The 12,021-nt window shown below is 38.7% G+C and overlaps 1 protein-coding gene across 7 annotated transcripts in view; it reads right to left on the bottom strand.

Moving 5' to 3' along the window:
* The window catches only part of Mast2 (microtubule associated serine/threonine kinase 2), a 332,530-nt gene that overhangs the window by 236,703 nt on the left and 83,806 nt on the right, over positions 1 to 12,021 (bottom strand). For all 7 annotated transcript variants that reach the window (XM_063236388.1, XM_063236385.1, XM_063236389.1 and 4 more), the window contains one exon: positions 1,951 to 2,093. In XM_063236388.1, the coding sequence (XP_063092458.1) occupies positions 1,951 to 2,093 (143 nt within the window). The remainder of the gene's footprint in view (positions 1 to 1,950; positions 2,094 to 12,021) is intronic.

Genomic DNA, 12,021 nt, shown 5'->3' with positions numbered 1-12,021 from the left:
TTTAAGTATGTAAGAGGATATGCATAGGTTATATGAAAATACTATACTATTTTGAATAAGATGAGCATCTGTAGATTTTAGTATCTCAACAGCATCCTAGAACAGTCTTCCATGGACACTGGAAGACAACTTCAATCCACTGCTTGACCTAGGGTAGGACTCAAGCAATCTCAGTCTAAGAATATCTTCTAAAACACGCCCACTTGATATGAAACAATCATCTTGAGTCTAGTACAGTAGTTTTAAAAAGGGATGTGTGCTGAGCATGGTGGCACACACACACATAATTCTGGCACTGGGAAAGCTAAACTAGGAGGATCACTGTGAGTTTGAGGCCAGCCTATGCTACAAAGTGAATTCAAGGCCAGCCTGAATTGCATAGTGAAACCCTGTCTCAAAAAACTACAACAACAAATAATAAAGAAAACAATAAATAAAAGAGGGTGTGTTAGAATTAGACATAATACTGTAAAGAAAATGCAGATGTTGGGGTGAGGTTGCAGCCAAGTAGCAGAATGACTAACTAAGCAAGCACAAAGACTTGGTTTTGATCTCCAGCACAGGAAAGAAGGGAGAAAGGGAGAAGAGGAGGAAGGGGGCGATATCTAGGACTGCCCTTAAACATCTGTATCAAAATTTTTATGAAGGCACAAGTATCTCATATACGTGTGTGTGTGTGTGTGTGTGTGTGTGTGTGTGTAGACATTTCCAAAGGTTAAAGGGGCTTTCATAAGCATGTTGGCACCTGGCAAAGATATCTGAATATGATTTTTACATTCAATGCTATTAATAAATTGGTGCTAAAGTTTTTGAATTTGATAATAGGCTAAACTTATTTATTTGGAAGACTCTCCTTGACCTTAGGAGAAATACTTCATACATTATAATATCTGTGACTTGCTTTGATATGTCACAGAAAAGAAATCTTACATACATACAAATAAAACGAATATAGCAAAATGTTTACAAACTGATCAACCAAAAAGTTTATATAGGGGCTGGGGATTTAGCTCAGCAGCAGAAGTACTGCAAGCACGCAGTTGTGAGTTCAATCCCTGGTACAAAAAAAAAGAATTAGGTTAAAAAGTTTATATAGGTGCTCAGTATACTATTCATTAAGGTTATGTATAGGTTAGAAATTTTCAAAATAAAAGCTGGAGAAGGTATAAAGGCACAAGTGATCTTCTTTCTATGACCAAAGGATCCCATTCAAGTGTGATCAAGAAATCTGTTCTCTACTTACTTCATGAATAGTTCCTTTCCTCATTCCCACTTCAAAAAAATAAACAAATGAATAGTCTTCTACTCCATTATGTTGACCCAAAAAGCATATGATCCAAAAGTATAAATGAAATTTCACTTTTATGAGAGTAAGATTCTATTACAGTACCAAACTGGTTGTTCCAAAGGATATAGCAAAGAGAGTGAAATTGAGTGGAAAATTAATAGGTTCTTTAGGTACAGTAACAAGCTGTGACACACCCAGGTAAGGCACTGCCTATCATACAAAGCCTACACAAAGAAAAAGCTGATCCCTTCATCCAATACATATTTAACTATCCAACATGTTCCCTATCCTCATTACTAAATTCCATTTGGCTGTGCACAAAAGAAACATACCTTCACAAGACTTAGAATCATTTCTATAAAAAGAAAGTTATTTTCAATAAACTGTATTCATTAAAATTATAAGCAAACTGAATCTTTCTCCTAGCCAGGACAAGATTATGCTAAATTGCCTAGGCTGATCTCAAACATGCAGTCCTCCTATTCCAGCCTCCCAAGTAGCTGGAATTATAACTGTGCACCACCACACTCAGTTTACATTATTTCTTTCAGACTCACTAAATCGTACTATGACAGCATGAGGCAGTAATCAGCACGTGACAATGACAAATGAAGATCAAAAATTTGTTCCAGGAGCAAGACGCTTTCTTTAAAAACACTTACCAATCCAGCAGTAAGAGAAGGTGCAGACTGTCCAAAGGACTGGTTTCTCATTCGAACTAGGTTTGATGCTTCTCCTGAAGACTGCGAAGTCACCGGTCCCACACTGCTATGTACACTGCTGGACAAAGGGAGCAGCTGCTTACCTTCAAACACAAAGGTCAAAAAATATGTATGTAATTATTTATTGATAGATGAATGAAAAATGCAAATGAGATGTCAGACAGATAACATCACATTGAAATAAGCAAATTAAGGTTCTTCATTACCAATTTTAGAATCTATAATCTTTTAAGAGTTACAAATAACTTGGTAAGGAGAATTACAAGTAGGATATCAATACAATCTGATTATTTTTACTTTTCTGTAATAAACACTGCCGTTTAACCCTAAAACCCAACCTAGTAGTCTATAAATTTCCAATCTTGTCCAGCCAACTTGGATTACTACCAGCTTAGTCCAACATAACTGGGGTGGACAAATTCTCTGAAATAAGTCCAGTTCATAGAATTTAATACAGTCAGTATAAACTCTATACTGCCTTCATCAGGCTCAGTGTATGCTCAACTCAGGTTTACTATCTTAATCTTAGTGAAAGATACATAAAAGTCACCCATTAAAACCAAAAGTCTAGAAGATTCATTGTATATGACAGGCAGTGGTACCCTCAACCACTGGGAAAACAGGTCACCAGAAGCTCAAGTACTCAGAAATTGGGCATGAGGGAACAAAGACCTCAAATACAGAAAGACAGCATGAAGAAGCCTGCCAGATGAATTTCAGTATATTTAGAAAAACAAGCAGGACTGTACTGCTTGTAGCCTGGGTCCAGTCAATATGCCTTCTTGAGCAATGGACTAATCTGGAAGAAATTTTAATGCAATCTAATGTTGAAACAGAGGCATGGCTGCTGATGGAAGCTTTGAGAATCAAGACCAACCATCCAACAGACTTTTTAAAACTTTTGGACCAAAAAGGAAGCTCCAGTAAAGTTGTGACCTGCAAAGATGGAGAAAAGAAAAACTTGGTTGCTTAAAAGTTAAGCATTAAAAATGTAAATACTTTGGAACAAAACTAAAAAAAAAGAAAAACAGGTGGCCTGAGGGCATCATAAGAACCAGCAGGACTCCACTCTTCACAGCCTTAAAATTGAAAGGTGAAAGACTCTGCTTGGAGAAAAGAGCCTTGGGACCCAATGTTCCAGAATGGGTGTGGCCTACAAAATCTTTTCCTCAGGATTCATAGCACTCAGCAATCCAGGCACTCAAATCCCTACAGACAACAGAGCTCAACTACTGCACCAGCTGGTGGCAAATCTCAGTGTCATCCACATGTCGCTAATATTAGGTGCATGCATAATGAGAAAGTTGTGAAATCAAAAAGCTACCCCCAGAATTCAGAAGAAATCCCGAGAGGCCAGTCAGTGACACACACACATCCGCCCCCCGGAGCAGGAAATATGTGAACCTGTGACATAACACAGAAGGTAGAATGAAGACCCCAGAAAGCTTGAGAAGCCAGTAACATGGATTGTCCAAGGAAAGCTGCAAGGAATGAGCAAAGCTGACCCAGGAGAGAAATCCTCAAGGCTACAACTGTTGGCAGTACCATGGAGAAAAGGCCATGTAAATCCTTTGAAGTTCACATCTTGCCACAGATTGCCCCAGGTGCTGGACACGGAACTACAGGATTTAATGTTTTCCCTGATAGATTTTTGTCTTGTTTTAGACCCATTCCTTTCTATTCCCCTATTTCTACCTTTTGGAATGTGAATGCTTGACTTTCTTTTCATTTTTGCAGAGGACTGCAGCTAAAGAGTTTGCCTTAAAAACTAAGAGAAGAGGGGCTGGGAATTTAGCTCAACGGCATAAGCACCTGACTTACAAGCAGGCAATCGTGAGTTCGATCCCTGGTACCGATAAAAACAAAAAAGACAACAACAACAACAACAAAAAAAAAAAAAAAAAAAAACTAAGAGAAGAATAAAGAATTGGATTTTTCAGCAAGTGCTGGAACTGTTAGGCCATTGGCAACTCCTAGACGTGAACTAAATGCATTTTGTATAAAAGGATGCACATGAGAGTACTGGAGGCCAGGGGGAGAATGTTATAGCTTATTTCTGGATGACCCCCAAAAGCCTCATGTGCTCATAAATATATCTTTTGGGAGTGTCTGCATCATGGGTATGTGATATTTGACTAGTCTGCATATTGGTCTAGCACAGTTCTGCGTGTGGATGGCACCAAGCAATAGGCCTTTAGATTGCACAGAATAAAGAGTGAAAGAATAAGGAATTCTCTGCTTCATGTCTGCCTTGTCATGAACTGTTTCTCCTCTGTAATGTCATCCCACTTTAGAGACAGCTGATATGAACTGAAACCTCTATAATCTGTCAGTCAAAATAAACCCTTCCTCCTTCAAACTGTTGGTACTGGGTCCTGTGTTTCAGTGACAAGAAAGTAACAAAATAACAAAGTACTTCATCACCTCACACTGACCCTCCCTCTCACAATACAACTGGTTACAAGACAGAAGCAAAACACACATAGCTAGCCACACCCACTGAAGAACAGCTGAAACCAAACAAAGCACTACCTGCATAGGGATCAAGACACAAGTCCAAACCACCCTCATTAACTCACTGGAAGACAAAACAGTAAATCGTCAGAGGGAAACATGCAGAAGCACCAGCAGACATATTCACCCACCTGGACTCAACAAAGGACTTGAGATCAAACCCCCACCACCACAACTGCTAAAATTAAGTTTCTCCAAGTGTGAGCACACTGATCAAATTCTGACTACAGTACAAATAGAACTGAGAGGACTCCATGTTTCTGTGCTAATATAACCAGAGTTCTTTCCATGCAATGTGGTAACCAAAAATGATCTGTCACATTGAATATGATAAAGAGATACAAAAATTCCAAAACATAACCAAAGCCAAAGTCTAGCACAGAGAAACATATACAACTAAAGAGATCACTACAACAGTGACAGTGACTCTTAATCCTCCACACAAAAAGAAACATGAGAAAACGAGCCATCAAGACACCTCCAAAGTTTCAACTTCTCCAAAAGCTAATCCACAGACACTGTAGTAGAGGAAGTCACAAGCAAAAAAACTCAAAAATCAAATAGTTAAATGTTTGAAAAAATAAAAGAAACAAATGAATCTATAAGATATTCAGTGAACTCAAACAGGATATATAAACAATAAAGGATTTTTTTAAAAACCATAAAGAATTTAATAAAAAGTTCAACAAGCATAAAGAAGACATAAAAGTTCAGTTAAATAAAATGATGAGGGGCTGGGGATTTAGCTCAACGGCATAAGAGCCTGCCTTGCAAGTGTGTGGTGGTGAGTTCGATCCCTAGTACTGATAAAAATGAAAAAGAAAAAAAATAAATAAAATAAAATGATGAGATACGAGCAAATTTTATAAAGAATTAAGATTATTAAAAAGATATCAAGGCTACCATGACTTTCTTCATAGTAACTGCACTGATTTTTTTTTCCTTTTTTTTTTTTTTCTTTTTTTTTTTTAAGACAGGGTTTTACTATGAAGGTCAGGCTGAGCCTGAACTGACTTTGCAGCCCAGGTTGGCCTCAAACTCACAGCAATCCTACAGTCTCAGTCGCCCACGTGCTAGGATTACAGGCATGTGCCACCATGGCTGGTTTGGCCCTGACTTCTGTAGGGTGTCCTCTTACTGCTCTTTCTTTTACTCGGCCTAGGTACATTCTGCAGACCTATTTTCTCTCGCAATTCACTTTTACTTTCTCAAATAAACTTTGCCACAAAAAATAAAAATAAAAAATAAGGATATCAAGCATATACACTGGAAGCCAGCCCCTTCCTATGAGTTGGTAACAAGGAGAACAAAAAGCCAGTCTCTTCCTGTGAGTTGACAACATGCATGAGCCCCAGGGAGGAGAAAAAGAAGCCAGCACTTCCCATGAGTCAGCACCATGTGTGGGCCGCAAGAAGAACAAGAAGCCAGCCACTTCCTGTGAATTGGCGCCATTTGCAGACCACAGGGAGAATGAGATGTAAGTCTCTTCTGGCATGCAGGGCTGGGAGACAAGAGCCAAGGTCCATGACAACCTGTGAGTGACCAGCTGATCTTGTTTTCACAGGCTGAGATAATAGCTATTGAGTAAGAGAACTTAATGCTTGTAGTGTTCAGTGTTCCATTAACTTTGCAGGCCTAAAGGCAGAAATCAGATCTATGTAGAGGATAACAATACACAGTATAGCATCTATAGGGGATCTCCTTCTGAATGTGGTGGCCATTATTAATTCCCTATCATCTTGTTTTAAAGTCATGTATTGTTTTCATTGGTCTTGTTTGATTTTATTATATCTGATGGCATGGGCAGCTATTGCCAAGATAACAAGATATATTATGGTAGTTATTTTGGATTTACTATTATCTTGTTTTGAAATCTTGTGTCATGTTCATTGTTTTGTTTTTATTGGTTCTATTCTGTTCTGTTTAATTTTACTATGTCTGATGATGTGGGCAGGTATTTTGAAGACAAGAGACATCATGGTAGTCACTGTTAACTTGCTATTATCTTGTTTTGAAATCCTGTACCACCTACACTGTTTTATTTTGATTGGCTTTATTCTGTCCTATTTTGGTTTGTTTCATTCTCTTTAAAATAAAAAAGATGATGATGATGGTGTTGGTGGTAGTGTGATGAAGATGATGATGATGAGCCTATCATACACCCTAACTCCCTACCATCTCTTCATTTTGCAAGTGTTGTACCGTGCTGCAGACCACCTTCCTATTCCTCACCTATATTCTAAAGGAAAGATAGCTTGTTGATTGAACCTACCTACAAAAGCTAATTACCATATCTCTGTTCCAAAATAAGGGCCTGCTAAGGAAAGATGCTTATACAACTTTAGGGGGAACCCATTTGGAAATACTTCAGTAAGGGCTTAAGGCACCAAATGTTGCCAAAAATTTGAGGGAAAGAAACAACACAAAAAGGAAGAAATAACATGAATAAACAGAACTAGCTCTTTAGTAAAATAAGTAGGGGAAAAAAAACCTTTTTAAAATTCTAATTACTATTCTTTTATTTTTAATTAATTTTCTTGGTACATTTTAGATATATATAATGATAACATTCATCATAAAGAATTTATACCTGCACATGATATATCTTAATTCTTTTTTCCCATTCCCCTCTTCTCCCTTCAACCTCTCTTCTCCTTCTTATTTACAAAAAGCTTTGTTGCTATTCTAATTACTAGTCTTAGAACAGTTGAAGAAATTATTGCAGAAAGTATTCCTAGTTAAATCTATCAATGAACACTTGTAAAACAGTTTAATGATAAAGCATGTTCTTAGTATGTGTGATACCGTAGATTCAATCCTCAAGACCAAAAAGATAAACTAGAGTAATTACATGTTTTGTCTTTTGTCCTCCAAGAGATTCCACAAAAATGAAAATAAAGAAGCAAAATAAATAAAGGCCATACAAGAGAGACCAGCACTGACTGACTATAAAGAACTAAAAATACTTTGGGAAGGGCTGGGAGTAGAATTCACAGGTAGCACACTTGTACAGTCACTGGTAACACACATAGACAGCATGAATGAAGCCAACGGCTTAATCCAATACTGCAACCACACTCACAAAAAAAAAATTTTTTTTAAACTAAAGCAAATATATCGATTATAACCTAAAGAAAGGTATGAACCATAACAAGCACAGAGTCGGTTATAGTTGAGAGGTACCAGTTTGTGTGAATTGAACTTTATGTGAACTTATATTCAGTACTTACAAAGGACAACAACCACAATGGTATACATCTATAATCCCAAATACTCAGAAGGCTAAAGCAAGAGAATTACAAGTTTAAGACAAGTCTGAGAAAATTAGCAAGACTCCGTCTTAAAATTTTAAAAAATCTAACTAAGGCTGAAAAAGTAGTCTAACAGCATACCAAATGCAATGCCCTGGTCTACATTTCTGGTACCAGACACAAAAAAATGGAGGGGGAGTCAGGCATGGTGGTGCACAATTATAATGTCAGCACTGGGGAGTCTGAGATAAAAGGATCATTCCAAATTCAGCGTGGACTACACAGTGAGTTCAAGGCCAGCCTAAACTACATAGGGAGACCCTGTCTTTAAAAAAAAAAAAGGTGCCGGTGTCATGGCTGCCCTGACCACAACGTAGTGCTGAGAATTTCTGTCCCGGCTAGACGGCTTACTGAGACTTCTACGGCCTACAGGCCTCATGGAAGGACTCTTACAGACCGGAAAGACACACAGTGATCTTTTAATATATTATGGAGGATGTCAAAGATGTAAGATCTAGCCAATTGCTCAGTACACACAATTAAGTTGCCATTTGACTCTTCCGGGAGAACATGGCGGACAGATAACAGCAACTACCGGAGGCTCTCTGAAAGACTCGGCTCAGAAGCCAGGAATGGTGCGGACTAAGGAGACATAAGCAGGTGGAGATATGCTCTGCTGACTCAGGAACGAACTGGGCTGAGAGAAGCCAACTTGGAATGCAGTCCTGGTGCTAAAACAGGAACAGAAAAGACTCGGTGTGGAGGCTGGAACCGCGCCATTGTAAGCCGCGATTTGGGTTTCCCGCCGCGCAGCGGCTGGCTGCCTCTACAGCGGCTCGGCAAGGGGAGAGACGTGCAGAAGCTCTGAGAACGGCAATCTGCGAACGGCAGGGAGGCGTGCACTGACTTATGGTGAGGTGAGTGAGAGAAACTGACACTCTACCACAGTTTGACTCCAGCAGAGGACTTTCTGGGCCCGAGCAGTCCTGCGGGAGCAGGGCGCGGTGGCGACTCCAGCCACACATCCCCCTCTCGGGCGGGATTGGTGAAAAGTGCCTGGCATGCGTGACGCTGCCGGCGGACCTGGTAGACTGTCCCAACCCAGATCCCAGAGCCTGACGGTGGCCGGGAGGGGAGACGCGTAGGCTGCCTGGTCCGTAACTCCCTGGTGCAAAGCGGTGAGCGGGAACACCTAACTGGCGCAATTCGATCAGGCTGTGGCTGACTGGGAGAGAAGCTGGGCCTCTTATATAAGCTTGCATATATAAGGAACAGAGAAGAAGAGGCAGCATGGGAAGAGGCAGCAACAAGAAAGTCTCCTCGGCCCCCAATTCTGAGAAACAGGCAATAGCAGACACCGCACCAATACACATAAGGCACCATATAGAGAGCCTCATACACCAATTCAGGAATGAAGTTATCAACGACCTGAAGCTAGAAGTATGCAGAATAGTTAGAGAAATGCTAAGCACCACCCAAGAAAAAACAGGTGATGGAATGGAAGAACAGAAAAAAAGGGGAGAATTGTTTGATGGAGAAAACAGAGAAAGCATAGAATACGTGAAGCAGGTTCAAAGGGACTACCAAGATACTAAGAAGTCTATCGAAGACTGGCATAACAGCTTGAAAGAAACTAAGGACAGACTATCTGAACTGGAGGGCAGACTTGTAATATGGGAGAATGAAATGAAAAACTTCTTAAAAATAACAAAGAAACAAACAGCAATAATACAAAGACAAGAAGATGATAAGAGGATCCATAACTTAAGGATTAAGAACATAAAAGAAGAAGTAGGGACACAAACAAGTGAACTACAAAAGCTACTCACAGAAATAATCCAGGAGAATTTTCCTAATTTAGCAAAAGGTAAAGATACTCAGATGTATGAGGCATACAGGACCCCAGCTACCTACAACCCAAACAGAGCAACACCCAGGCATATAATAATAAAAATTCCAGAAATTCAATACAAGAACAGAATATTAAAAGCTGTAAGAGACAAGAAACAGACCACTTACAAGGGAATACCCATCAGAATTACAGCAGATTTCTCTGCACAAACCATCAAATCACGAAGAGCGTGGGGGGAAATAATTCAAGCATTGAAAGAAAATAATCTCCAGCCAAGATTGAGATATCCTGCACAACTGTCCCTGGAAATTGATGGAAAAACAAGGTGCTTCCAGGATAAAGAGGAACTGGGGGAATTTGCAACCACCAATTCAACTCTACAGAAAGTATTGCAGGATATTCTAAAAAAAGAAAAATACAAAGAACCCAGAAATAGTGGCGGGGAGGCCACAACAAATGGAGCAGAGAACAAAATGAAGAAGACAAACTGACAGCTACTGACAGAAAAAGAGCTTAACAGAAATGAGGCAGAGAAGATTGGATGATAGGAACAGCTATTTTGGAGAAAATGACATCTTAATAGGTAATACTGATTTAGTATCATCTTGTTTTGAAGTCTCATCTAGCTTTTGTCCTTCTGTCTCCAATGGTCTAAATAGGCTGTATCTTATTGGATTTTATTATGTACGATAGTATAAGCAAAAACCTTTTAAAGACAAGGAGATTATACAGAAACCATTGTTCATTTTCTGTTAGTCGATTCTAAATACTCTGTAATGCTGTCATTCTCTTGAATGGTTTTACATTGTTTTGATATACTTAATGCTACAGTATACGAAGTTGTACTCAAGGATTTCAAAGAAAGAAACAATATGGTAACTACTTTTAGGTTAGGATTATCTGGTGGTGAAACACTATTCTGCTTAAATGGTTATGTTTTGATCTGCGCTGTTTCGTTGTTATGCCCTCTTTTATTTCAATCTCCACTCCATTATTTATTTTTATCTTTATCCTTTTAATTAAAGGAAAAAAATAGCAGGATATATTATAGTAACCCACTTTGACTTTTCATTACCTTGATTTAAAGCCCTGTATTACTCTCACCATCTGGTTTTTTTTTTTTTTTTGGTCTTTTTCATTTTTACCGGTACCAGGGATCGAACTCACGACTGCCTGCTTGCAAGGCAGGTGCTTATGCCGCTGAGCTAAATCCCCAGCCCCCACCATCTGGTTTTTAACTGATGTTCCCCTATTCTGTTTTGCTGGATAGTATCAGGTTCGAAAGTTTAGGCATCAGCTGTGAAGATAATGAGATTCATTATGACGCCCATTCTTGTTGACTTTTAGCTACTTTTGAAGACCTACAATGTCTCCAATGTTTTGGTTTTGTCGGTTTTATTCTTTACTGTTTTGTTCAATTGTATTATAACTAATGATATAGGCAATTCTATTAGAGATAGCGGGAGACATTATGGTAACCATTGTTGATCACCTGTATTATGTTTTTACATTATCTATTATGTCCACCCTTTTGACTTGACCGATTCTGTTCTGTTATGTCACATTTGGTTTTACTCTCTTCCAAAAAAGTAATAAGAACCGTGGGAGCAATGAAACCCAAAATGTGTAATAGTCATGGTACAAAAGAGAGGAAAAGAAAGTACTCTAAACTATATAACTGCATGTATATTTAAGTGTATAAGATAGAAAATGATATCACAGAGTTTTATTGGATCAATGAACAGAACTGTTTGCAGTATCATAGATGGAATGTCCACTTTACAAGCTTTAATTTTGTGACTTGAACAATTATTTCTAAGATGACAATATGTAATCCATTAACTAGTGATTTCCTACTGTTCATTTTTTTTCTGTAAATCTGTATAACTTGTACCCTTTCCCTGCTTTTTTTTTTTCTTTTCTCCTTAAATAAAATTAAAAAAAAAAAAAAAAAAAAGATGGGGGCAAGAAGAGAGGAAGGAACCTAAAAAATCATAAGGCAAGACAGCAGGCTGAAATCAGATTAACTAAGAACTCCATACACAGAACAGTCAAATACACCCACATCCACAATGTACAACCCTAGAAACATGCAATTACCTTTCAGAAGAGAAGCTATTTAATGCTTCAAAAAAAACCCTGGATTCTAGTTGATAAGTTCTCAAGAGAAAAAAAAATTGGGCCAGGTTTTTTGTTTTTTTTTTTTTTTTTTTTTTTTTGTCTTTTTTGAGACGGAGTCTCACTATGCAGTTCAGGCTGGCCTTGAGCTCACTTTGTAGCCCAGGCTGCTCTGGAACTCGCAACGATCCTCCCACCTCAGCCTCCCGAGTGCTGGAATTACAGGCATGAGCCACCACAACTGGCTCTTGAGCCAGGTTTTTTTTTAAACTTTTT

Source organism: Cavia porcellus, unplaced genomic scaffold (assembly GCF_034190915.1).
Source record: "Cavia porcellus strain 051 isolate PalLab524CR breed Dunkin Hartley unplaced genomic scaffold, mCavPor4.1 scaffold_25, whole genome shotgun sequence".
Taxonomy (NCBI): domain Eukaryota; kingdom Metazoa; phylum Chordata; class Mammalia; order Rodentia; family Caviidae; genus Cavia; species Cavia porcellus.
Note: the sequence above shows the minus strand (reverse complement) of the source record. Positions and strands in the feature narration are given on the sequence as shown.